Source organism: Peromyscus californicus, unplaced genomic scaffold (assembly GCF_007827085.1).
Source record: "Peromyscus californicus insignis strain IS unplaced genomic scaffold, ASM782708v3 Scaffold_13__1_contigs__length_99412109, whole genome shotgun sequence".
In the NCBI taxonomy this organism is placed as follows: Eukaryota; Metazoa; Chordata; class Mammalia; order Rodentia; family Cricetidae; genus Peromyscus; species Peromyscus californicus.
Window position 1 is genome coordinate 479304 of NW_026294424.1, and position 27309 is coordinate 506612.

A 27309-nucleotide genomic window follows, 5' to 3' on the forward strand; every position below is an offset into this window, starting at 1 on the left:
GTCATTCCCTGAGACACTTGACACCTGCTTTTATTGGGTACCCAAACCCACAAGGGTTGAATATATAAATGTGTTTTGAAAAGGAAATCTCCCGCCGAGTTTAGGAAACTCAAGTGGTCCAAGTTGACATTGGGAGATGAGTCCCCAGGCACAGAAGTCAACTTACAGGTTGAATCCAGAGTGTCCCCCACAAAGCGCATGTTTAAACACTTGCTCCCCAATAGGTGGCTCAGGGAAGTAGGTCGGAAGTAGGGCACTAGGGCAGGGCCTTTGAAGATAATAGCTTAGCTGTGCTTTCCTGGCCATGATGGACTAAAACCCTCTGCAACCATGATGAGCCCTGCCCACCACCTTCCTTGTATAAGTTTTGCTCGGGTGTTTATCACCACAACAATGTAAATATGTAATTGGTTAATACATTCCCTTTGGGCCTCACCCCAAGGCCAGTGTTATACTCTTGAGGAGACCCCTTGGTCTCAATTAAAGAAACACAAGTTTGCATTCTGTCTTAGTTTGCTTTTCTATTGCTGTGATAGAACACCATGACCAGGGCAACTCTCAGAAGGGAGGGTTTATTTTGGGCTTACGGTTCTAGAGTTCCGCATCATCACAGTAGGAAAGCATGGCAGCAGTAGACACGGTGGCTGGAACCCAAAGCAGAGAGCTCACATCATAAACCCTCAACAGGAAGCAGAGGGCGCAAACTCAGAAGGGCGAAAATCTTTAAACTCTAAAGCCTGTCCCCAGGGGTGTACTTCTTCCAGAAAGGCCACACCCCCTAAACTTCCCCAAACAGTGCCATGAACTGGGGACCAAATAGTCCAATGTTTGAGAACATGGGAGACATTGCATTTACACCACACGCTCTAACCTTTAAAAGGAATAAAATAAGAACTACTGGACTGGGGAGATGGCCCAGCTAAGTGCTTTCTGCATAAGCATGAGGACCCAAGTTCAATCCCTAGAATCCATGTAAAGAGACTAGATGTAGTGACGCACTGATCTCAGCCCTGGGGAGGCAGAGGCAGGATGCCCAGGCTTGCTGGCCAACTAGGTCACCCTAACTGCTGGGGTAAGCCCCACACTCCAGTGGGAGTCCTTGTCTCATAAAACAAGACAGGTGGTTCCTAAGGAACATGTGAGGTTGATGTCTGATCTCTGTGTGCACATATAGGTCTACATGTATACACACTGTGCAACATGAACATGCCTCCTTCCAGGTACACACACACACACACACACACAGAGAGAGAGAGAGAGAGAGAGAGAGAGAGAGAGAGAGAGAGAGAGAGAGAGAGAGAGACTGTAAAAGTTATATGACATTAATGGCTTTCTGAATCCTTCAAGAGACTGTGGATTCAGGCTCAGCTGCCTAACACTGCCCCATGCAAGGAGTCTGTGAGGGGCGGTCCTCTGACAGGACTATCAGTCTCCCGATTCAAGTTCACTAGCAAATCCCCAGAGCAACGCTGTTAAAACTGTATCCTACCTCCCTTTGATCTGCAGTGGAGAAATCTAATCTGTGGGTGACTGGGGGCCTCAGACAGAAGTCAGCCTGAGGTCACTGGGAAGGGTAAAGAGGAGCAGGAAGCTGTTTCAGCAGCTCACAATGGCCACTCTGTGGCCCAACAAAGGCCTGCCCTCCTGAGTGATGTCTGACCTTTAAACTCCCACAAACATATGTATTTGCTCAGCAATTACAATTTAAGCCACCAAAGGGGCTGTGTAAACCCTTGTATCAAAGGAATACATTAAAGCTCGCAAGGCTCCCATGACAAAGGAAGGCAGAACAACACGGGCACTCCTAAGAAAACAGGGCTCTCCTCCCCAGTGAACACTTTCCCTCAGAAATCCTGTTTTGTGACTGAGATGACCAAAGTCAGGCTCAATCCCCAATAATAGAGGCTGAAAATCTGCCTGCTAAGGGGCCTGGGTGAGATGGGAAGTTCTTTAATGAAGAAGACTGAGGCGACGTGGCTAATGCCATTCTTTCGGCAAGGGAGTCACTTACACTTTCATGTGGTGGCGTGTACATGTCGGTGCATGGGTGTTGGGTGCACACGCACATATTTGGAGGCCAAAGGACAAGCTTGAGTGTTGTTAACCAGTCACCATCCACTTCTCTTCCTCCCTCCCTCCCTCCCTCCCTCCCTCCCTCCCTTCCTTCCTTCGTTCCTACCTTCCAAGACAAGGGCTCTCACTGGCCTGAAACTTGGGGATCTGCCTCTCTGCCTCCCCAGCACTGAGATTGCAAGCTGTATCACCATGTTCAGCTTTTGTTTTTCATTAACATGGTGAGGGACTAGGCATTTAGGCAGACCCTTGATAGGCAAGACAGATAGGTACAGGATCATGATTAGGTAAACAAAGATGGCAAACTTCCAAGATGCCTGGCTTCTTCTTCATATTCCTGACCAGAGACAGAGGCTCAGGACGACTTTATGCCAAAGCTGTGGGCCTATCATCCACCCTGTTTTTGTTCAAACTGACTAACCCCAATTTAGGGAACGAGGACCCTTCAAAGTTTTTTAAAAGTCCCAGCTTCAGTTTCTCAAGTACAAAGGGTCTTTCTCTGTGTGCTTCCCCTGTATGTGTGTGTGTGTGTGTGTGTGTGTGTGTGTGTGTGTGTATGTGTGTGTGTGTGTGTGTGTGTGTGTGTGTGTGTGTGTGTGTGTGTGTGTCTGCGTGCTTCCTCACCTCTAACACAGACTTTCTTCACTGACTGATTCTATCCCCTACTGCTACTTGTGCTCAAGAGTTTTCCTGCTTTTTAATTCTTTAACTGGCAGAGAAAACAAATCCAGTCTAGACCCGCAGACAGAAACAATGGATTCTGGGGGTGAGACTTGGACCCCCATGCTTGCAAGGCAAGCGCTTTATCAACCCCAGCCCCTTGCGGTCTTTAGGAACATCCCTCGAGACAACTGTGCTCTGAAACCTCACGGGTGCCCTTTCCTCAGTTTCACAGTGTGCTGGTGACTCCTCTCCCTAATGAGTGCACATTCAAGCACAGAGAGAACTATTCTGATGAAAGAGGCAGAGACAGAAATTTGGGGAATATTAGACTGGGGGCAAAGTCCCCTCCTGTGCCGGAAGTGGCGGAGTAAGCAGGAAAGCTGCGCTGACAACCCCGTAGTTGGTAGAGCTGGAACGGACTCAACTCTTGGTCATACTCGGCCACAAAGAGACAGCATGGGAAGAGAAGTTTCATCTCCAGCAGAGGGGATCGATGATGGACGGCAGCAGAGCAAGTGTGACCTCTGGCTAGAGAGCTGCAGGGATGGAGCGAGCACATATAGCACTGGGTGAAAGAAGGCAGACACAGTGCCTGCCTGCTGACTCATTCCATTTACATCAAATTCAAAGCCAGGCAAAACCAATCCAGGTGGATGTAAGTAAGGCTGAGGGTGCACTTCGGGAGACAGGACCAAATCCTTTGACAGTTTGTGACTCAGGTATGTGCACTGTGCAAAACTCACTGGGCAACACGTGATCCCAGCAGCTGCTCTGTTTCAATTGCAAATACCTCAAAAGGAGGTTTGTATAAAATGGTAGGCTTGGTAGATTTGCCTGGAAGCTGCTTGTCCTGAGAAATGGCTGTCCCTTGTCTATAAACGGGAGTGCCATTTCAAACTCCAGCCATGCTCATTCAAACACAATGGCCACATTGCTGTGTGGTCCCTGTCTGCTACAGACCTATCATTAGCAGGGCTTCATGCAGGGAGAAGCAAGGCATCTCTGACTCTGCCCTGGGCCAAGGCCTAATGGGGGCAGCAGAGGGAGGGGGGAAATCCCAGGAGATCTACTGGTGCCATCCATCCTGACCTGGCAGGCCTGCATCATAACACACATGATTTTTCCCTGAGTTAGACTTGATACTTTTCTCCCATTCCTGAAACCTCCATGCCCGAGCACCTAGCATCCAGCTCTGCCCAGAGTAAGCAATCTGGAATGCTGCAGTTTGCCATGTGACTTAGGGTGGTCATAACGACAAGAGGCTTCTCCAAAGGGTATCCAAGGACTCGGCATTAAACTTAGGAAAAGTGAAGCTCAGGGCACATGATAGCAGAGGCTTGATCATGACCCCCACATGCGGCGGTCAGTAGCTCTAAAATGGAGAAAATGAGTATTCTCATACAGACCAAGTCTTTTGCCAAACTCCAAAGACTGACTACACCACCAACCCCTTGACATATATAATTCAGAAATCACTACAAAATATTACTTTCTACTCTTTCTAAGGAGTGGGAAGTAGAATATGCTCTCCTTGGTGCAGCAAGCACTTCTGTAGAAGGCTTATTCCAGCCATTTCTTGAAAGCAAATTGGAAGAAGGGATAAAGGCTGAAGTCTCAGGTCCAGTAACCACAAGGCAATAGTAGACACTCAGAACGTGCCTTTCCTCTTAGCTTAATGAAGCCAGTAATTTCTTTCCAGTTTCCTTCTGCAAGGGAGGGTGCTACAATGGGTTCTGCTATTGTTACAGCTATGTCCAGGTAGAAGTCAACACCATGTAATTATCTATGCTGGAGTCCATGTTCATCATGGAGACAAAGACGCATTAAGACCAGTGAGGATGACCTTACCAAGGTACTATTCATCACGGTCACTGTGGAAATGAATACAATACTGGTCTCCTATAACTCTCTTTATTCAGCTGTTAAAATATTTGTGTGTGTGTGTGTGTGTGTGTGTGTGTGTGTGTGTGTGTGTGTGTGCAGGAGAGAGGGCTCAGTCCTTTAGAGTGCCTGCTGCTCCTGCAGGAGACCGAAATTCAGTTCCCAGCATGTTTCAGAACCCATGTTCAATGCCTCACAACTGCCTGTGACTCAGCTCCAGGGTCTGACACTCCCTTCTGGCCTCTGCAGGCACATGTATCCCTGTACAATATCCATACACATACACATAATTTAAAAAACTGTGGAAAGATGGGGCTAGAGAGATGGCTCGGTGGTTAATAGCATTGGCTGCTCTTCTAGAGGACCAAGGTTCAATTCCCAGCACCCACATGGCTGTTCACAGCCATCTATCTGTAACTCCAGTTCCTGGGTATCTGATGCCCTCTTCTGGTCTCCAGTGGACATTGCATGCAGGTGGTGTACAGACGTATATGTAGGAAAGGCACTCATACATTAACAATAAAATACATTTTAAAAAGAAGATATATAGGGGCTGAAGAGATGGCTCAGTGGTTAGGATCACTGGATGCTATTCCAGAGAACCTGAGTTCAGTTCTCAGTACTCACATTGGGCAGATCACAACCACCTCAAAACACTCAACACATAAAATGAATAAATATTTTTAGAAATAATAAAAAAGGGAATGCAGAAGGTCCCAGGTTTGACCCCCAGTGCCAAAAATGTTTAAAAATTGTCTTAACAATATGTATTAACATATACTATCTTGAACAGAATTTGTATTTATATCTTGAAAAAAATTATGTGTTCCTCGATATCTATTTTGGCCAAGAGGCAATCCCAGGCTAGGAAATTATCAAAGGAAAGCATTTAGGACCAGGTCAACTCAAGTTTTAGCTTTGAAAGAAAGATGAGATGCTTACAAGACGATGAAGGAGCTTTACTGCTGCAAGCTGCAGGAATGGAATGGAATGGAATTCAGCTACTATCACAAAAGCTACTACTTGGAAAAGTCAAGGACTTCTCCAAAGGTCAAGCCATGGATTAAGAAGTCTTGGTGATACTTTAGCTTTTGTATATATATTAGCTGGTTCCTCTGGTGATTTTCTTGTAATGCTATGTATGCTTCCAAGAACTCCTAACAGTGTATTTATCTAAAATACCTATCAAGCATCCAAGGCCAAATGGAACAACACCTGTCTCCTAGGTCAGGAGGATAGCTTTATTTCTTGTGCTATTTAGAGTGAGACCCTCCCTCCTTCCAGACATACTAATAGACTCCTAATTTCTTACCTAACCACTTCTAAGAATGTAGATTGAGCACATAAATTCCCTTCTTGACTAACCGATCATTAGCACTCAATTGAGTTGTAATAGAAAGACTGATGGCCACTGCCTGAGGAAAATTCTTACCTGCCTTTATTACCCCATAAGAATTCAAGCCTGGTGGCCTTGCTCTGTCAGAGGATCACTATGACTTTGGTTTATAACTGAATATCCTAGAGTACTAAGGGGACAGAGAACTGAGAGGGAGAAGGAGGATTTTGACTAGAGAACTTGAAGATGAGACAGAGGAGAGAAAAGAGAATGGAAGAAGTAGATGCGTAAGAACTGAAGAGGAATGAACTTAGATGGGAAGAACTAGATTGAAGGGCTAGAAGAGAGTACTAGAGGAAGGAGATGGAAGATGAGGAAGAGCCAGATGGGGAAGAACAAGATGAGGAAGAACAAGATGAGAGAGAAGGAGATGGGAGAGGAGCTAAGATGGGAAGGAACTGGATGGATGAGAACCTAGATGGGGCCGAACTAAGATGAGAGAATTAAGTTAGAACTTAGAGGGGACAGCAGATAAATGTAGAGATAAATCAGGCAAGAAAGGATCTAGGCATGAGAGCAGAATAGAAGCTGTGTAGAGAGAGAACAGGCTCAGAAGAATAAAGTGTATGGACCAAGGAGTTTCGTGTACATAGATTCATTTCCTATCATCAAAGATTAAATTATCAGCTGGTTGTGGATTCTTCCCGGACCCTGGGAGGGGACTATCAAAGGGCTGGACCCCCCTTAGTCCCCGATAATTTACAAAAGAATTGATAAAGTATATAAATCTGAGAGGTTGCTCTTCATCTGGACAGTAACTTTTTCTAGTCACTACCCTGGGGGCTGAGTTTAAATGGAGTGAAAAGCAGGGCTCTGGGAAAACTGCCTCCTCCGGTTTCAAGCAACCTTGTTAAGAAAAGCAAGCTATTTAAAAATTGTCAGCTTTCCCCATATAAATGCCCCTCTGCTGTCCACCGTTCATGTTCTGCCTTCCGCGTTAGCCTGAGCCTGGATATTGCAGTCCAGCTGTGGAGGCGAAGGCAGCTTGACGCTCAGTGGTCCCCACTCACCGTTTTGAGCCTATTTTTCACCAGAGTTCACAATGTGCTCAACACTGAAGAGCTCTCAGAATGAACTAGAGTGAAACAGCCACACATCTTCATCTCTTTGGGCTGATAAAGCCCATTCGCCATCAAATCCTTAAGTGACATCACGGAAAATTATCAGTATGCAGTTGATTGATTCTGTGAATATAAAGATCATGAGGCAGAATGGAAAGACAGCTCAGTGGTTAAGAGCACTGCTACTCCCAGCACTCGGGAGGCAGAGGCAGGCAGATCTCTGAGTTAGGGCCAACGCGGTCTACAGAGCAAGTCTAGGATAGCCTGGGCTACACAGAGAAACCCTGACTTCAAAAAAACAAAAAAAAAAAAAACAAACAACAACAACAACAACAAAAAACCAATCAAGCACTTGGCTGCTCCTCCAGAGAACCCAGGCTTAATTCCCAGCACCCACACACTTTGGCAGCTCGCAACCATCTCTAGTTCCAGTTCCAGAGGATCCAAAGCCCTTCTCTAGCTTCCACGGGAACCAGACATGCATGTGGTGAAGATCTGCATGCAGGCAAAACACCCATACACATAAATAAACAACAAATTGTAAGGCATCAAGCTGAGTACAGTGTGTCAAAATAGATGGATCTTTGTGGGGATAGGGGACACCTGAGTGCCAGGCCTTGCGGATGAGCCTGAGCACAGACAGCAGGTGGCAGCATTGGACTTGACATTGAACTGGGACAGCAGGCTTGAGCCCCAACCGGAAGGCTGCTCCAGTTTCTAAAGCCCCTGTGCTGCAAGGTGGGGCATGTGTTAAGTCAGGCAGGCAACTGGGACAGCTTCTGTGCAAGGACCATAGGATGATGTGCTGTAATGCCAGACCCCAGGGGCACCTGCATGGCCAGCCCTTCTCCATTGGCTAGTCCTTCTCCATTGGCTGCAAGGACCAGCAGAGACATAACAGAAATGGGCTGAGTGTAAGTGTAAGAGCTAGTCAGTGGGAGGCCTGAGACCATGATGCCAACTGCCAGAAGTGGCATCAACAACCTTGAGTCTTCCTCCCTGTGGAGTTCCGCCTCCTCTGGGCCCTGGGGTAGCTGTTCTGCCTGCAAGTCCACTAGAGCACAACATAACGTTTAAGTTTGTCACATTAGACACCACAGTGGACAGCTGATAGAATGAGACTGCACATTGTCAAGCACTGTAGCATCTAGGCATTCTATGTGACTCCCCTAGAGCTGCTTTGCATAAGCCCATCTCATGTGGACACTGGGGTACACTTCCGCTCCCTGGGCTTTGGAACAGAAGGTGTCTAAGGCTGACCTCAACAGTCATAGAGAGGGCTTTTGTCCCTCATTAGGTGTGCTTTGCTTTCTAGAATGTCTAAGGATTCTCCCAACTCAGTGGTTAGTTCCCAAGAACAGTCAGATAGACGTCAAATGGGCTGTAGGTCTAGCAACCAACTTAGCACATTCATTCCAACCCTAAAGGGACCTTTACATCTAAACTGTCCTGCTGTGGAATAATGCTGTGGTACTGATTTAATAAAACACTGATTGGCCAGTAGCCAGACAGGAAGTATAGGTGGGATAAGCAGACAAGGAGAATTCTGGGAAGAGGGAGGCTGAGTGAGGAGATGCCAGCCCTCCATCCAGGGAGCAGCATGTAATGGCGCATAGGTAAAGCCACCGAACACGTGACAACATACAGATTAACAGAAATGGGCTGAGTTTAAGTGTAGGAGCTAGTCAGTGGTAGGCCTGAGCTAATGGCCAAGCAGTTTTAATTAATATAAGCCTCTGTGTGTTTACTTGGGACTGGCGGATGAGAGAGATTTGTCCTGACCGCGGGCCAGGCAGGACACAGAAAAACTCTGACTACACTGTCCAGATGAGAGGGGTGAGGTCCAGCAAGAGTTACTGGTAAGGGACCAATCCAGGACACAGAGCTATTTGATTCATCCCCACACAGTGGCATGTCCCCAACCATAAACCCATGCAGTCCCTCTGCTTTACCGTCTCCCTTGGACACAGACCTGATCCTGGCAGCACTTGTCTGTCTCCATCTTGCGTTCACCCCAAGGATGAGTGAATAATGACACTGGCCAAAGGGGTAATTATTGCTGAAGGTTCAAGGGATTGGTGGGCAAAACGCCAGCTCTCAGTAGGAGGTGGCACAGGGCTCCACCAGCACAGTCACCAGGACACAGTGCCAGGACTGGAGCAGGCACTGCCGAAGAGCATGAGATGCAGACAGGCGTTCTTGTGTTTACAGGACACACTTCTCAATGTCTTCCTGACAAGGGGGCTGCATGGGCTAGCCTGTCACAGAGATGCCTCCTCTATGGATTATCATCCCTGGCTAAGCAAGGCTCATCACCACCATTTAGGGATCCACAACACAGCTCCATCAGGCAGTGTCTCTGGCTGGAGGCAAACAGATGGATGTGCCCAACCAACATCTCCCCACATCAAATGGAGAAATCCATCTTTACTTGTCATCACATTTCATTCTAAAGTTTCCTGCAGTATTTTCTGGCATAGCCATATCTAGATGGAATGGCAGAAGTCATAAAGCCAACACAGCTGCTTGACAAAGATCCAGCAAAACTGAGGCACATGACGGCTGCCATGCCACCTTTGGTTCTCATCTCCACCTGTTGCATACTTGAGAGACTTTTAATATTTGTACAATTTGGGGATACTGGATTGATGGAAAATTCCTTATGAATCATTTATGCCTTCTCCCAGGAATGCTGCTTCTAAGCTTTCCCAGAACAGTCCTGAACATACTATTCCCCGTGCTTTTAGGGAGATATCCTTATCTACATGAAGGTCTTCCTTATGCCTTGGAGGTTGTGACACATAAAGAAGCCAGGTCTTTTCATGAGGCTATGAGACATTCTTGAAACATCTGTCCCTGTACTTACACAGGAACAAGATAGTCAAAACAAAGTAAACTTAAAAAGGTCAACAAGATTTGGTGGGCTAGAGGGGTTGGCCACAGTTCAGATTACAAGCCTCTTCCCACTGTATACTCAGACAATTACATGGCATATACCTCTGCCCTACAGAGACATATTGATGAGCAAAGTATGGAGTGGAAAGATGATAAAAAGAATGAGATGTGAAGATCTCCCTTTCTTAGAAAAGTTAGTACATACAGAGTCACGGTAATGTCATATGACCAAAGAACAACAGAATACCAGGATTAGACATATAGGCAAATTCTATAAAGATATGTGAACATTATATTGTGCCAGAATTTGAATAATAACTGCAGCAGCTTTGGCTTGAGGATTTTTCCTGGGCACTTTGATCACTAAGAGTTAATAATACACTACTTGGGACATGGCAATATGCCCAGGATGACTTGAAGATTTTTGTTTTGGTCTAGTGTCCTTGAAGCAACCAAAGCTACCAGCAAAGAACCGGCTGTCATATGCTACTAGATTCTTAAAATTGGGTTATGGGGTTAATGAGTAAGAATGATAACTGTTTATTAATGATGTCAAAACTTGAGGGAAAAATGATTGGAAATGATAACTCTGTTCTGTCATAGTTTATTAATGATGACTAAAAGATGAGCAAAAGGAAGTGAAATACATGTCCAAAACCAAAAATGATAAGATCTGCTTTGAAACATTATGAATGTATCCCTGCTTACTAAATTCTGTATAAATAAAGCCTGTGAGAGATACAGGTTGTCAGAGTAGGACAAGTCGCACTGAGATGTGCTTCCTCTGACCATCTCTCCTAAAACGAAACTAAGAAATGTCCCGTGTCTGATTCCTTCTGTCGAGGCTCTTGCATCCATCCATCTTCAGACCCTGCCCTCATCCGGAGCTGGACTCTGGCAATTTTCTTCAAGTACATGAACTTTTTACTATTGACACAGAATTCAAGAAGAATATATTTTATTTTTTCATAAAAGTTTTAACAAAAATATATTTTTTCCTTAACTTAAAAATACAGTTTCAGAAAGCAAAATTCAGGTTGTTATAGTTCATTACATATTTCACAAACAGTAGAGGGAAGCAGTCAATAGAAGTGTGTGAAGCAATGGAGTGCTCACTTCAGAAGCTTGACTCTGTCCTTCAGCACCTTAAAAGTGGGGTTCTTGCTAATTTTCTTGTTGAAGATGGCCAGGAGCTCTTCCTCTGACATGTGATGGTCGCTCGTCACTGCATGGTACTGAGCTATAACCTTTACAAAAAGAAACAGATGTCAGGTAGGGAGGTCATGTCATAGATGTGCTTGGCAAATCTACCTATCAAGGCTTCTTTGGGCATGAAGTATATGGAAAAAGGTCCAGATGTGGGTCAACATTACAAGATAAAAGAAACCCAGAAGCTGGTCACACAAGCATGCCCCGCTTGTGGAGACCCAGCAGCTGCCCAGTATGCCCAGGTGCATACACAACTACATGTCACACAGCACTACAGAATCAAAAAGAAAGAGGGACTGGCAAGATGGCTCAAAGGAAGGGACTTGCCTTGCAAGCCTGATGACTTAGTTCAATCCACAGGGCCCAAAATGGTGAAAGGAGAAAACATATTCCTACAAGCTGTACTCTGACCTCCACATTTATGCGCACGCACACACAAATAACTCACACTCACTCACTCTCTCTCTCTCTCTCTCTCTCTCTCTCTCTCTCTCTCTCTCTCTCTCTCTCTCTCTCTCTCACTCACTCACTCACACTAGTAAATAACACAATAAAACTTTTTTTGGAAAAAGTACCAGCAATCATTTACATCAGAGAGAACAAAGTGCCTGGAAAAATCACTTCTGGTCATTTCCAGTACAGTCAACTGTAGGCACTGCATGCAGTCTTTAGACAGAGAGCCACCCTGGCGTGGCTGCACGGTAGATGGGCTTGTTCCAGTTGTACACATGAGCAGCTCTGAATGTCTGTCTGTCTCAGTGTTTCAGGTCAAACAACACACATATACTTTTAGAAACAACCCCTCCCCAGCTGTTCCATGCCTTATTTTGTTACAGGATGTACCTTTTTCTTTAACTTTTTGACTGAGATCTCATTGTCTGGAGCCTGCTTCAGAACGGCTTTAATGGTCCCCTTCCAGTTGAATTTACCTGCAATGCAAAGAATGATGCATAAGGCCTTTTTTGTCTTGTCACCCAAGGGCAAAGAAAAAATGTATTCACAGTTGTGTGCTTCCTGGGAAATAACATGACTCTCCCATGAACAAGGCACCCAAGCTCTTCACCAGTAATGGAGACCTCTAGGCACCAATTATGTACTCAGTGTGGAGAGATGGTCCCCTCAAGAATCATGGTAGGGACAGCCTCCTGGGAGAAAGGATCAACAGAAACATTGAGCTGAGCATCCACAGAGACAGTGGGGTATGTTAGATACAGCTGAGCACCTAAGCCTGCTCTTGCTTTTCCTGCTAGGCCCATAGCTGAATGTCAGACAGAAAGGTGGTGAGACACAGACTGGCATTGTGTCAGGGCCTGCCATGGGGCAGGCTCTGTCTGCTCCATAGTCTAGATGTGGAGTCAAGAAAGCCAGTGACCTAGAAGGCCACCAGGTACAAGTCAGCCCAGTCCACACCTACAGATTCAGCAAAGGAGCAGAGAAAGGGGAGGCCTGGCCTATCACCAACACTGACAGCACAACCATTAACTCTAGGCTAGTGCCATAGCCTATGTTCAACCATTGACCATTGCTGGCCAAGGTTGAGTTGGGGGCTAGAATCCTGCCTTCTAAAGGCTATGGCAGGGACAGAGACAGTGTCAAAGATGAACAAAAAAATCTGAACTTTTGTCCATGTTGGTGGGAGAGGCCACAAGGGGGAACCCCTTTGGCAGTGACAAGAAGCAGGGGACTTGGACTTCCTTGCTCTTCCTGGCAGCAGGAATACCCACCACCTCAAGGTCTGGAGAGAAAGCCAGGTAAGCAGGAAGTAGGCTATGGACACAGGCCTGTAATCCCAACTAGGGGGGCTAGGCAGGAAGGTCACAAATTCAAGGCCAGCTAGCCTGGCGTACAGAGTAAGGTCAAGGCCAGCCTGGATAACTTTGGTGATACTTTTGTCCCAAAATAATAGGAGAGGTCATGGATGAAGCTCAGTGATGGAATGTTTGCTTAGCACAGACAAGGCCCCATTCCTTTCAAGCCTTAATTGGAGGTGGGGGCAGGGCAGGGGGAGCTGGGTATGGTGGCACACGCCTTTAAGAGGCAGAGGCAGGCAGATCTCTGTGAGTTCAAGGCCAGCCTGGTCTACAGAGTGAGTTTCAGGACAGCCAGGGCTACACAGAGAAACTCTGTCTCAAAAATAAAACAAAACAAATATATAGATATAATACATACATATATGATATATAAAGAAGTCTCAAAATTATAATAGTGAGAGAACAAAAACCCCAAACCCAACCAGAAAAGGGACAAAAGGCCAATAAAAGAAACAACTTAATCCGTAAAAGCCTTCAGTCTACAAAGTCAGAGAGAGGCTTCAAGAGATCTGATGAAGCTCCTCCTATGGCTCTAACTCCCATTTGGCTCATTTCTACTGGCAGGAGAGGGTGGGAGTCTCCACAGAGTGTACGGATTTGCCACTTCACAGAACTTTTAAGGAGCCCCATGGTCTTGGATTCTGACAGTACATATATGGAGAGCTTAATGGGGTTGGGAGGTAGCCATGTAGCTCCATGCAAGGAGATACTAGGAACAGACCCAGAGGCAGAGATGGGACAGCTACAACTACCTGGACCTCAAGATATCTCTACAGGAGGAGAAGCTAGACAAAGCAGACGGGGAAGGTGGGAAGGGAACAAGCCTTGGAAAACCACACTGGGCTCACTGCCAACTAAAGACAATATATTGCTATGGTTTGGATCCGGAGTGCCCCTAAAGACTGGAGCCCAGCTTGGAACCCTGACAATGTGGGACACTAGTAAGTCTTTGGGTCATTGCAGAACTGACCTTCACGAGGCTGTGGGATCTGAGGCTCTTCTTTTCCCTTTTTGGCCTTCTGAGCAGCAAGGCCCGACCACAGACCCTAAATCATAGGACTAGTGACCATGAGTCAAAGTTACTCATTTTATAGTTTGATCATCTCAGATAGTTGTTACAGTAACGAAACACTGGCCAACATTTCTGTTTTCAACCCAGACTCTCCTTTTTCCTTAAGAGAGGACAGAGGCACTGTGGTACCAACCCATAGGCCTGGAGCACTGGGTTCACTTTAAAATCCTTAGTTGTGCCTCTGATGGGCATGACCCTGCAGGGAAGTGCCTGTCTGCCTCTGGCAGGAGCTTCTTTTCCCTACCCACACAGGATAAACACAGGCAGTGGTACCTTTGGCTGGAGCCTCATGGTCCTCGGCCTCTCCCTCCTCAGGCGGTCCTGACGACTTCATCTTTTTCTTCTTGCAATTGGACTCAACTGTGAGAGAAGCAAAAAGGGTTAACTGCTTCTGGCCACAAAAGCCCAGCTCAGCATCAGCATGCCAGCTCCCTCCCTGGACCTCATTCTGCAGGTTCCGTTATATGCTTGCTGGAGATGAGCAAGAGAAGGCTGAGAGGTGGGGTCAGCTGGACCCCTAGAGCTTCTGCCCTTCTCCCTACCTGGTCCAGAATGTGAGGCCGAAAACATTTATTTCCCTGTACCCAACTCACAGCCCCACTGAGAACTCAGTGTGCGGGCTGAGCACACACCTTCGAAGTGTTTTTGCTGCTTCTGTTTTCCTGCCCCCGTCTTGGTCTGGCCCTCATCAGCATCTTCCTCAGGGCCCCCCGTTTCCATCTGCATCCTCTTCTGAGGCCTGCCCACCCCGGGCCCTCTTCTTTTCTGGTGGGCCGTTGGCCTCAGTGGTCCCCTCCCCACCAGCCTCATGTCCAGCCTCCTGGCCCTTCTTGCGCTTCTTTGGCTTCTGGCCCTTGAGGTTTTCCTGGTGGTTTTCCGACTTCAGCTCCTTCTTCTCTTTCTTCCTCTTCTTCTGTCGCTCCTCCTTCCTTTCTCTTTTATTCTTCTTTGTCTCTCCCTGTTCTTCCGTGGTGCCATTTGTCTTCACAGACGGAATCTTAGTGGGGATCTCTGCAGGTGGCTTGGCCACGTGGCTGGGTGGCTGCTGATCTTGCTCCTGATGAAGTAAAAACAAGAATCATCTGAGTATGTGGTCTGACCACGCCTACTGTCCATACTATACTGCTTATGCCTGTGACACCAACAGCTAAAATTTAGCAATGCAAGTACAAAAGGAACAACAGCAGATAACAGCCCCAGCTCCCACCCCACTCTGGAACCTGTTCTCATGATATTAAAGGGTGAAAGGAAGCTAGCCTGTGATTCTGGCTCACTGTCACACTTCATCTAGATGAGGACACAACAGCCAGGTGTGGGGTGTCATGTTGTGGAATATTAGTTGAAGGTGTGTTACATTTGCTTATGCTGTGGAATATTTGTTTAATGATGCAAAGATGTGTTGCATTGTTTTACGTTGTATTTGTTTAACTCTGTGAAGCTGTGGTACTTTGTCTAAAACACTTGATGGTCTAATAAAGAGCTGAACAGCCAATAGCCAGGCAGGAGAAAGGATAGGCAGGGCTGGCAGGCAGAGAGAATAAATAGGAGAAAGAGAGAAGAGAGGAACGAGAAAAGGAGGAGGCGTGAGGAGCCAGCCACACAGTCAGTCACAGAATAAGAAAGAAAAGATATACAGAAATAGAAAAAGGTAAAAGCCCAGAGGCAAAAGGTAGATGGGATAACTTAAGTTAAGAAAAGCTTTCTAGAAACAAGCTAAGCTAAGGCCAGGCATTTATAAGTAATAATAAATGCCCATGTGTTTATTTGGGAGCTGGGCGGCAGGCCCCCAAAGAACAAAGGGTTTAAAAAAAAACAAAACCCAAAACACCAAAAAGCCAAGTACAGTGTCAGGGAGCTGTAGGTAGCAGGTACCCAGGAGCCACTGCTTCATCTGCAGGACAAAGCACGTGTAACTGCCATTTGTGGCGGAGTCACCTGTAAGACAGAGTACAGCTAACATAAGAAAGGTATGCCCTGTGTGTAGTGCAGTGGACACAACGCAGGCAAGTGTTCTGTAAATGGGTACAGACAAAGGCACTGCACATCACCCTTCTCCAGATGAGATGGCCACCCTCAGCACAGTCATGGACAGCTGCCAGTGGGAAGAATAGGGAGTAAAATTTGCTAGGGTCTGAGCGCCTCTCGCAGGGGCAGGCATGAAGGTTGGCTTCAGACGTGATGGAACCAGAAGGGGCAGAACCTCAAGACAGGGGCCTATGGAGGCTGGGTTATCAGGGATGCTGCCCTCAGTGAGTCAAGACCAAACCTACCCTGAACCTTGCTAGCTTCCTGCCAACCATGTTACCACTTCCCAAAATGCTCCCATCACACACTACCTGTGTCTGCCAGAAGCTGAACAGACGGAACCACCTCATTTTAGACTTCCAACCTCCAAAAGTGTGAGCCAGACAAGCCTCTTTCCTTCACAAAGAGCCCAGCCTGAGGTCACTGTAGCCCAGAAATCCAGGGCATTGTATGCACTGTGCTGAAACAGACTTCCTGCCTCCTTCCGTACTCAGTAAGAATGGGCAGCAGGGCCCATGCGACAGGTCCCCTTTCTGCTACATTCCTACCTTGAACTCTCAGGATGTATGAGGACAGGCACTGAACTGCCTGTGAGCTGTGGGCCTCTGCAGAGGGAGGGATAAGGCTGCCAAAGGTGCTGGAAGCCTGGGTTGAGGCACCCACAAGCATGACAGCAAGTTCCACTCCTCAGTCACTTCCAAATGACATGGAACAAGTTACCCAGTCAGTCCTCTCTGCAATGCCAAAATGAAGGCAAACCAGCCTTCACTTGCTGCACTAACCCAGTGCCTGGGAGGGCTGCACCGGGAAGCAGACCAACTAAGTGTTGAGGATTTCTCAGAAGCTGACAAGGCTCCCAGGGAAAGGAGACTTAACACAAATACAGAAACAGACCCAGGAGGAGGAGTGGGAGACATCCTTCACCCTTTTCCTATGATTGTCTTCTTCTGGTAAGTTACTAAAATGTATTAGCCAGCTTCCCACTGCCATAATGAACATCTGAGGTGACCAGCTAAGCAAACATTTATCTCAGCTGATGATTCTGAAGGTTCCTATGTAAGACCGAAAAGCTTTGGGTCTCAGGCAAGGGCGCGGCAGGTAAACCATTCATATCATGAATCAGAAAGCAAAGAGAACAAGGAAGAGGCTGAGGTCTCAACACCCCCTCAAAGGCATGTCCTCAATGTCCTAACTTCCTCTGACCAGGACCCACTTGCTAAAAGCTCCACACCTCCCAATAGTGCCAGAAGCTGAGGATGAGCCTTCAACACATGGGCCTTTGGGGACATTCAATACTCAAACAGTAACACGTGACCAGAGTGCCTGAGCCTTCAACTCCCCTTCTACTAAACTTAGACTCAGTCTCCAGCTGGTGTCAAACCAGCGCACGGCTGCAGGATGGAAGACACACAGAAGTTCTTAGAGACTCAGGTCTTCCCACTTCATGCCACTCCACTCCCTGCTCCCGAGCGATGCCTTGCCCAACTCTTCCACAGTAGAACACCCCCTTTCCTCTCTGCCCATGTCTTTTGCCCTTCACAGCACTAAGACTTGGCTTATATGTAACCCCTCATCCACTGCTGTTTCCACCACACTAGCTCCACTGAGGCAGGGACATCACCTGATGATGGCTGTAGCCACAGCACCCCTGCTAACTGACATGGGAGAAGCCATACATCAGAAATAGAAAACCCCACTGCTGCTATACCTGCAGTGAGAGGATATGCCTAAACCAAGGCTAAACCAAGCCAGAGGCCCTTTGCTCTGTAGATAGTCACTGGGCAGAGGTATGGGGGCGGGGGTGGGGGGGCTGCTGGAACCAGCCACTGCTTAGCTGTCAGAACACAGCAGGAGTTGGCTAGTCATTTTCTTCAATTTTTCATGAGTTCAAGAATTCCAAAAAACTAGAAAAAAAGTCAAAATCCCACATCTGAACTAAGCAATTTCAAATCTGAATTTTTTGTGAAAATAACAAACAACCTTTTAAAATTATATGTCACATTCATGTCCATTAAATGATAAACGGTTTTAAGATTTCAATGGTCCATTCTGTGTACTGTGGAGACAAGTGCAAGATATACCATAAAGGTGAGTTTCCTTTTGATCTCACTTTGCTGCTCAAACTAACTTTCCCTTTTTGTGTGTGCATAGATACAGGAACACTCGCTTGTGTGTGTATGTGTGGAAGCCAGAGGTCAACATCAGGTATCTTTTAAAGCCACTTTCCACCCTATGTTCTGAGTCAGGGTCTCTCACAGAGCCTGAAGCTGTTTATTTAGGCTAGACAGATTGGCTAACAAGTCCTTGGGATCCACCTCTCTCTGCCCCCTCATCGCCAGGATTACAAGTACCACAGACAAGTACCGCCATGCCAAGCTTGTATGTGAACACCGGGGATCCAAAGTCAGGTCCTCATGCCTGTGCAGCAAGCACTAGACTAGTCAGAGCATCCTCCTGTTTTCAAACCACTAAACAAAGTTCCCAAACAGGATGGACGTGGGTAGCTGGAAATGGACAATGGAACCAACAACTTGGGTGAAGAATAGCAAGCCAAGTCCCATTTCTATGGTCACCTCAGATGTTCATTACGGCAGTGGGAAGCTGGCTAATACATTTTAATAACTTACACCCGGGGGCTCTCTACCCAATCACTTTCACCAATAGGTGGTTAATGGTGCAAATGCTCTCCCTGTAGCAGAAGCAGGCTCAGGATGACTGACCATCCACTAAATACCCACAGGAACACTATAACATGCAGGGGGTTTGGGACCCCACACTCTGGCTGAAAGATGGGATGCCCTCAGCCTGTTTATAAATATCTTTCACAGTACCAAGTCACTCCTAGACATTTGAGGTCTGCAGTAAGTAAGGAATAAATAAAAAGTGTATAATAGCACAGATGTTTTAGATTAGGAAACTGAGGATCTGAGGCTAAATAATGTGACCATGATCAAACACACAGAACACAGCTGAGTCCAGAATCAGGTCAGCCAGACATAAAATCCTGGATCACTCCCATTCACCCAGCCCACGGCTATGCCAATCATTCCACGAAGATTGGTCCCACTGCCATGCATGCAGGCCGAATGGCTGCCTCTGCACACCGGGTGCTCCCAGCTCATTCCTGCCCATCAAGGAGAGAGCAGAGGCTCTGTGGAAATGCCCTCAACCTCCACACATAGCACACCATTCCGTTATTCCCAGCTGACTGTCATACTGCAATTGCAAAGTGGAGTGGACTCACACTGCTGGACGCTTCAGAGAAGATGTTCCACACCTGCTCCAGAACAGAGTCGCTGTGCACTTTCAGGCTGTTCCTCATCCAGTTCTGCAGACACAAAGAGAAAGTCACTGTCCCCTCTTACAGGTCACTGATGGGCCACACCCTGGTTTGGGAACATCATTTAAATCCATACCTGAAACTTTGCCTTTTTTCTGGGAACATTGTCAAAAGCACTGATTTGCTGCAAAAGTTCTCGAACCTTAGGGCTGACATTGGGTTTCTTTATTAATTCATTAATTTTCTATTAAAAAAAGAAGAAAATAAACAACTGACATATTGGCATGGCCAAAGGGCTCTTACCTTCGAAACCAAGATTCTATATTTACATCTATGTGTAATGACAAATATTCTCCGATTCCACATAGCACTGAAGTCCTGGCCAATGTTATTGGGCAAGAAAAAGAAGCCAAAGCCTTCCTAACAGAAGGGACAAAATCAGGTCAAATATCCACAGGCAGTATTTGAAGGAGGCAACCAGTTAGAACAACTTGTTCAGCAGAGCTGCACAATACACACTTAAAAAGCAAGCTGCATTTTTATACACCAACAAAAAACAATTCAACTGTGAACATTAGGAGATTCCATTTCCAATATAACATAAAGAACAGACTAATTAGAAAAGCCACAACCAAAGAGGTGAAAGAATTATGAACTAAACACACTGTTACAAGAACCAAAGAGGGCATTAATCTCATGGGCCAAGACCACATTAAGATGCCAACCTGAAAGTCCTGGCAAAGTCCAGATGTACGTGTGCTCTAATTCACATGAAATCCTGAGGGACTCCAAAGGACAAAAACAATCTTGAAAAATAAAAGGTTTTTTTTTTTTTTTTTAAATTCAAAACTCACTACAAAAACACAATGATCCAAAGAGTGTGGTACTGCCACAAAGACCACTGGAAAATGCAGGAATAGGCCCCTGAGGATATGGTCAAAGGGTTTTTGACAAGGATGTCAAGACCAGTCCATGGAAGAACGGACCCTGCAGCATGAATCTTAACAGTTCTTATTAATAAGATCAAACCCGAGGCCAGTTATTGGGGTAAATGCTGGAAGGTCAGAGTACCAGAACAAGCCACAGCTAACCTCACCTGGCCAACTTCTCAGCTGGTCTTGTTTCCTCAGACTGGAAGCTTCTGTGTCCTCATATCTGAATGGCTCTCAGCTGAACTGCTGCTAGAAGCCTGAAAGCTTAACCAGCCAAATGCTTCTAGTTTCTGGTCCTCACGCCTTATAAACCTTTCTGCTTTCTACCACCACTCCCTGGGATTAAAGGCTGCTTTCTGGGATTAAAGGTGTGAGTCACCATGCCTGGCTGTTTCCACTGCGGCCTTGAACTCACAGAGATCCAGAGGGATTTCTGTCTCTGGAATGCTAGGATTAAAGGCGTGTGCTAATATTTTCTAGCCTAAGTATCTTGTGGTTTTTCTGTTCTCTGACCCCAGATAAGTTTATTAAGGTACACAATATTTTGGGGAACACAATACCACCACAGGACCCCCTTCTAGAAATAGTGGCTCCTCACATGGAAATTGGACTCTTACCTATGTTACATAAACATAACCCCGAATGGATCAAAGATCTAAACTTACAAAATCTTAGGGAAAAAAAACTTTCAAGATAACTAATCTGGTAATGATATCTTATACATGACACCAGATAGACAGCATTAAGGGCCAGCAGGATGGCTCAATGGGGAAAGGGTTGTGTGGAGGTCAGAAGACAACTTGTATCCATCACTTCTCTCCTACTACGTGAGTCCTGAGGATTAAACTCAGGCTAGTGGACTTGGTGGCCAGCACCCGTATTCTAGCTGAGCCATCCTGACAGCACTATACACATCTTAAAGGTTTCTGCAGCTTCTCAACTGGGCAGCTACTCTAAGTCCTTCATGAGGTCATGTCAGGAGTATGCACCTTCACAGAAGCCAACACCCCAAGTTCACACTCACACTCTGCCATTCAATAGGGGAATTAGTAATTTGATTTTCAAGAAAATGCAGTCTCCACAAAGGTGACATCTGTCCAGCGATCTCCCCTTCAAGTCGGAGCTCAGCACTTTGGTAAATATTTTCACTTTATTTAACTAGAAAATTCCTTACACTTGTTAAATCGTTTACTTTGTTCAGATGTGACAGACTGACATAGCTTAAACTGTAAGGTCTCTACCACAGGGAGTGCACCTGTACATGCTTCAGTTTACAGCTAAAAGAAAGTTAGCAGGAACTCTTGAATATTGTGAGCGCAATCTGTAAACACATCAGCCAAAGATAAACGGAGCATAATTTTATCTTTCTCAAGTGTTCTGACACTTCTGCTCCACCCTAAGGCATGCTGTCACTGGGGCTTGTCTGCACAAGTGACACCTCTCACCGAACCCCCAGAAGGAAGCAGGTGTGGGAAGTGACAGGCTGGACAGAGACCCTTACCTGAATCCACGCCTGCTGCTTTGCGTCACCTTTGTGCGTCTTGGCTTCATAGTCTTTGCCTCCGTACTTCTGACCTTCACTGATGCACTTCACGTGGCTTTTATAGTCATCGCCCCTGCAGAGAGACCCAAGTCCCATCACTAGGCTGACAATGTGCTAATGACACCCAAAGACAGCACACTGCTTACCGTTTGTGACTTTCCACACCCGGCCATCTGCGCAAACAGCCGAATTCTTACCCGCATTATTCTGCTTATTTGTTGCCTTCTTCAAAGCAATGGGAGCTGACAGAACCATAACAAAGTACCACCCCCTCCCCCATACATGCCCACCAAGTCCCTTGAGTGCTTACTTCCTTGCATTGGATAGTGGAAGCAAAATGCCAGCCGGGAAGCTGAATGATAACATTTTCTCTAAAAACTTTTTTTTTTTTTTTTTTTTTTTTAATTTGATGGTGCTGGGAACTGAATCTAGGGCCTCATGCATACCAGACAAGAGGTCTGCCATTGAGCTATAAACTATATGCTCCCAAAACTGTATGCGTACTAAGTGACACAGAGTACCCAGAGGACAATTTGGGGGAGTCATTTCTCTCTTCCACCTTGGGTCCTGAGAATGGAACTCAGGTGGTCAAGCTTGTAGGGCGGGCGCTTTAAACCCCACTGAGTCACCTTGCTAGCCCCAAATTCTCTAACCAACAGGAGCCTGTCCTTTGGTCTTCACTTTAACTTAAAATGAAATGACGCTCCCGGAAGAGTCACACCAAGTTGAGTCAGCAGACCATAAGGCCTCCTTCTTGTCTCTGTCCTCATTTCGCCCCTCTATTTTCCCAAGCCTGGTGGGGTCTGGACTTCTATACCTGGACCTTCAGGAATGCTCAGAACTTACCAGAAATCTTTCCCACAGTCAATGCAGGAAAGACATTCACAGTTTCTGCAGATAGATACGTGCTTTTCCACCTGTACTTTCTTCACTGATTCACCGCATGCATTGCATGTAAAAAATACCATTTTTGGTTAAATGGTTAAATATTCTATCTGAGACAGGTTTGAACTCTTGCCCTAAAAACCAAAACAAGATAAAGGTAATTATAATAAGCTAAAACTCCTCCCAATAAATGAATTCCACAGTAAAAAGAGCAGGCTCAAAGCTTACCCGTAATCTTGGAGAAGTACCCTATTGCCAGTGTCAGAAAAACCCTCAGTGCTAGCACAGGCCAGAAACTGTACTGAGCCTTCGCAACAAGCTTACTCAGAGACTCAGGGAGTAAGGAACTTGCCCAGGACATCGTAAAAGGATTTAAACCTGGCAGATTGGCATTGGCAGCACAGATAAAGCTTTCACTAATGATCTTAAGCACCCCTCCCCCTACATAAAATGTACAAAATCAAAGAGGTAACCAGCGCCACAGTGCAGGTGTGCAGTGTGGATTGTTACTGTGACTGCAGCAGCAGCAAAGCTGGGCGGCAAGCAGTGGAGCTCAGCAGGTGGAGAAGGTAAAGAACAATTCCAATGAAGACTAAAAATGATTCCTACATGCACAGTGATGGAGTCACAAATAAACTAAAGACATCCTCTTGGCCTCAGTGGACAGGGCCAAATGAACACGTTCCATTAGGGCTTATGCACATCAGGCAGGAAGAAAAGGAAGCTATCACAGGTGATCCCAACCCCAGGTGTGCCAGCCTCCCTAAGTGCACCCAGCACAGAGGGCATCTGCACACACACAGCCAGTTCACACTGCATGCATGCTACTGTACTCTGCAAACAGACTTCTAAAGTGCTACAAATGTCACGGTAACTTTCCATGCTTACATAGTCTTTTAATCACTGGATTTGAAGAGAGCAGTGCTGTTCTTACTAAAATGGGCTTTGTTCAGTCCAAATACTGAGAGCTGCTGAACCCAGAACCCTCCTCCCTCAGTATGAAACGAAGCTGAGGAGCAAGTGAACATACAGGACTTGCTTCTCTGTTTCTTGTAAGAACTCCTCAGCACCAACACGCTGCACTTGGTTTACAGTGAGTTCTCAAGCATGAACCACCATGCCAACCCCCACCCCCACCCGTGCTGGTGAGGTCATGCCAAAGCAAGAACAGGAAGGACTGTTTTCTTCCATTGAGCCCTGAATGGAAATGTACACCCAGGTGTACAAAGTCCCCCTGCCTTGTGGGGCACTGTTGAGACACTGGGGCATCTTATTCGCTAGATACAAACTGCACGTCCTGGACACCAACATGCCTCCCTCCTTAGCTTTCGAACAGAGCTGATCAGCAAGGGAAGGCATGTGGACGGCTACAGTCTGGCACCAACGGTCATCCGAAGCAGACAGGACCACTCTAGGCCACACGAGTAATGTTGTCTAGTCTGATTTTTGTAAAGACGTGTGACAGTCCCAGCTCAGGGAGCTGGGGCCATGTTTAATGTTTCCCACAGCCTGGCTTCTGAGATGCTTACCATCACAGTGCACAAGGCAGACAGAGGGAGGGTTTTTGTTTGCTTGTTTGCTTGCTAGGCAGCAAAGGCAGCAGTTCTGCTGCACAGGTGAGAAAACTCGGGAACAAGAGCCGACCTCAGGTGTCACCTAGACTGGACACTCTTACACATTTATGTAAGAACAAGACAAAAGTCGCTGATTAGATACTAAGAGATGGACTGCTACCACAGCCCAGGGAGCAGCTGCTGCGATTAGCTAAAATAGCCACTAAAAAAAAAAAAAAAAAAAAAAATCAGAAAGCACTTCCACAATGAGGCTGACGAAGAAAACACCTCTCCAGCCTCCGCCACCGAGGACTGCTGTTTCTGGCCAAGGGAGGATCGAGCAGGCTTCAGCAAACCCCGAGAGCCATGGGTCTGTTGATTGGGAAAGGCCCCAAAGGGCACTGGAAACAAGATAGAGGAAGTGACAAAAGTGGTGTGCCAGAAAGTGTGCTTACAGCATCTACACAGAACAGGTCCCTACGGTCAGGGCACAGTGTGAACACCAACTCGGGAAGGTTGGAATCAGGTTATTTGTCCAACTCAAACATCAGTCTGGAGCCACATTCAACTGCTTTTCTATCTACCTAATATGAAAGGGGAAACAGTGTGTCCACCTGCTAGGCTAATGAGATAAGATCTGTAAGGAGCTTATTCATGATCCAGGGAGGACAACCCAGCCCCCAGGGTCACCTTGGCTGTGCAGCACATCCAATCTGGGGAAAATATCTTTCATTTATGAGGCGTATGCAGCACATACTACAAAGAACGCTAAGGCTCACATCACAAAAGCCAGCTCAACTGCCCATCCAGCAGGATACTAGTTTAGTCCAGGCTTAACAGCATCACAAGTGTGAAGGCTACAAACTACGAACGGAACCCTGGGTAAGTGAAGCCAGCAATGTCCTGTGAGGTTTCCATTGCTGTGATAAATAAATGCTGTGACCAAGAGGTACCTGGCGAAGCCAGAGGTCAACCTCAGGAGTTGCCCACCTCCTCTCTCTCTCTTTTCTTTCTTTCTTTTCTTTTTTTTTGAGACAGAGTTTCTCTGTGTAGCTTTGGAGCCTGTCCTGGAACTTGCTCTGTAGACCAGGCTGGCCTCGAACTCACAGAGATCCTCTGTCTCTGCCTCCTAAGTGCTGGGATTAAAAGTGTGTGCCGCCCCACCCCACCCCCGTTCTCTCTTTTTTTTTTTAAAGATTTATTTTATTACGTCTATAAATGTTTTGCCTCTATGTATGTGCCTAGTACTCAAAGGTCAGAAGACGACGTTGGATCTCTTGGATTTGGGGTGCTGGAAATTGAACCCAGGCCCTCTGAAAGAGCAGTATTCTTAATCACTGAGCCATGTCTGCAGTTGGAGGGCTTGCTGATTAGACGAGGCTAGCTGGCTAGTGAGCCACAGGGATTCATCACCATGCCTTGCTTTTTTGTTTTGTTTTGCTTTGTTTTGTTTTGTTTTTCAAGACAGGGTTTCTCTGTGTAGCTTTGCGCCTTTCCTGGAACTTACTCTGTAGCCCAGGCTGGCCTTGAACTCACAGAGATCTGCCTGCCTCTGCCTCCTGAGTGCCGGGATTAAAAGTGTGCGCAACCACTGCCCGGACCATGCCTTGCTTTTTAACCTAGGTTCTGGGCAAGAGGATTCAGGTCCTCATGCTTGCGTGGCAAGCATTTTACAGATGGGATTATCTCCCCACTCTTAGCATAATTTTAAACTTATGCCCACACACTGACTAGATTTGCCCTAAAAACAGCACATCTTAAAGGCCAGGCTGGCAACTTCAGCACAAGATCCAGTGAGCAAGACACTGCTCCCTTTAAACTTCAAATTCTCCCTATCTATGAAATAGGGACTCAGCTAGGCGGTAGTTGTGCATGTCTTTAATCCCAGCACTTGGGAGGCAGAGGCAGGAGGATCTCTGTGAGTTCGAGACCAGCCTGGGCTACAAAGAAAGTTCCAGGACAGCCAGGGCTGTTGTTACACAGAGAAATCCTGTCTCAAAAAACAAACAAAAAGAATAGGAACTCAGCACACTATACTAGACATAAGCCCCTTCCAGGAGAACTCCCAGAAATCACAAGTGCAGTGCAAGACAAGAAAAGACAAACACACATCTCTCTACCTTCCTGGGACCTGGGGGAAAACCATGAGTCAGGTACCTATTTCCATCAAAGCTCAAAGCTATGCTTCTGCCTTGCAGTTCGAGCCTCCCCACTACAGCCTCACCTGAACAACTACATGTGTTAGGTACTATGGTAGACACCAGGAATCTGGCACAATTCGAGCAAACCCGTGTCCTAGGCCCTCAATGGCTAGAAGTTAGGCTTGCAGGCAACACACATCCCTCTCACCTCTCTCTCCTAGGCGTTAGTTGCTGCAGGAAAATCCTGACATTTCCTGAGCAACTACTATATGTCAAGCTCTCTACCCCTGTAATCGTCACACACACACCCCAAGTCAGGTTCTCTAGCATCCCTTCTGGACAGACGTGGAGCTAAGCACAACAGAGTTAAGTAGCTTGTCTCTAGTTGGGAGATTTGGGGATTCGCACGCCCTTTTAGGTCTTTGGTCCTCTGTGCTCCAGGAGCCCTCAGGGCCCTCCTCAGGAAGAAGAACCTTCTCCCCATCAGGCAGCAGGTCTGCAGCCCTGTGCTGTGGGGACCAACCATGCCATCTGTCCGGCCCCGACAGCCTCTCTGACTAAAAACCGGGACGCAATTTCTCTCGGAGCTCAGGACTCCAGCCTTTGCCCGCGAGCGGGTCCGCAAGGAAGGCGGCCACGCCGCCATCGCCCTCCTTCCAGGCCCCGGGCTCCAAGCCGCCGCCCTTACCTCTCAGGAGACTCCGCCAACGGTCTTAACCGGCTGCCGGGAGCACGTGGAGCCGCAGCAGCCCAGCGCAGCGCTGCCACCGGCTCTCCCAGCTCACCCGCGTAGAACTCATGCCCGGCCGGCGCGCGCCAATGCGCATGCGCATCGCGGCCACGCCCCGGACGGAAGTGACGGCGCCGGAAGCCGCCGATGAGCTGCAGA

At 46.9% G+C, this 27309-nt stretch overlaps 1 protein-coding gene across 1 annotated transcript; it reads right to left on the reverse strand.

The window, feature by feature from the left end:
• Positions 1-10910: 10910 nt before the first annotated feature.
• Lyar (Ly1 antibody reactive) lies at positions 10911-27231 on the reverse strand. The gene is given in 10 exon segments (XM_052736044.1): positions 10911-11216; positions 12022-12107; positions 14335-14421; positions 14694-14772; positions 14774-15118; positions 19331-19414; positions 19503-19610; positions 21800-21914; positions 22688-22860; positions 27109-27231. Coding segments are annotated over 9 exon segments (1161 nt in total). The 5' UTR covers positions 22810-22860; positions 27109-27231; the 3' UTR covers positions 10911-11081.
• Positions 27232-27309: the final 78 nt, after the last annotated feature.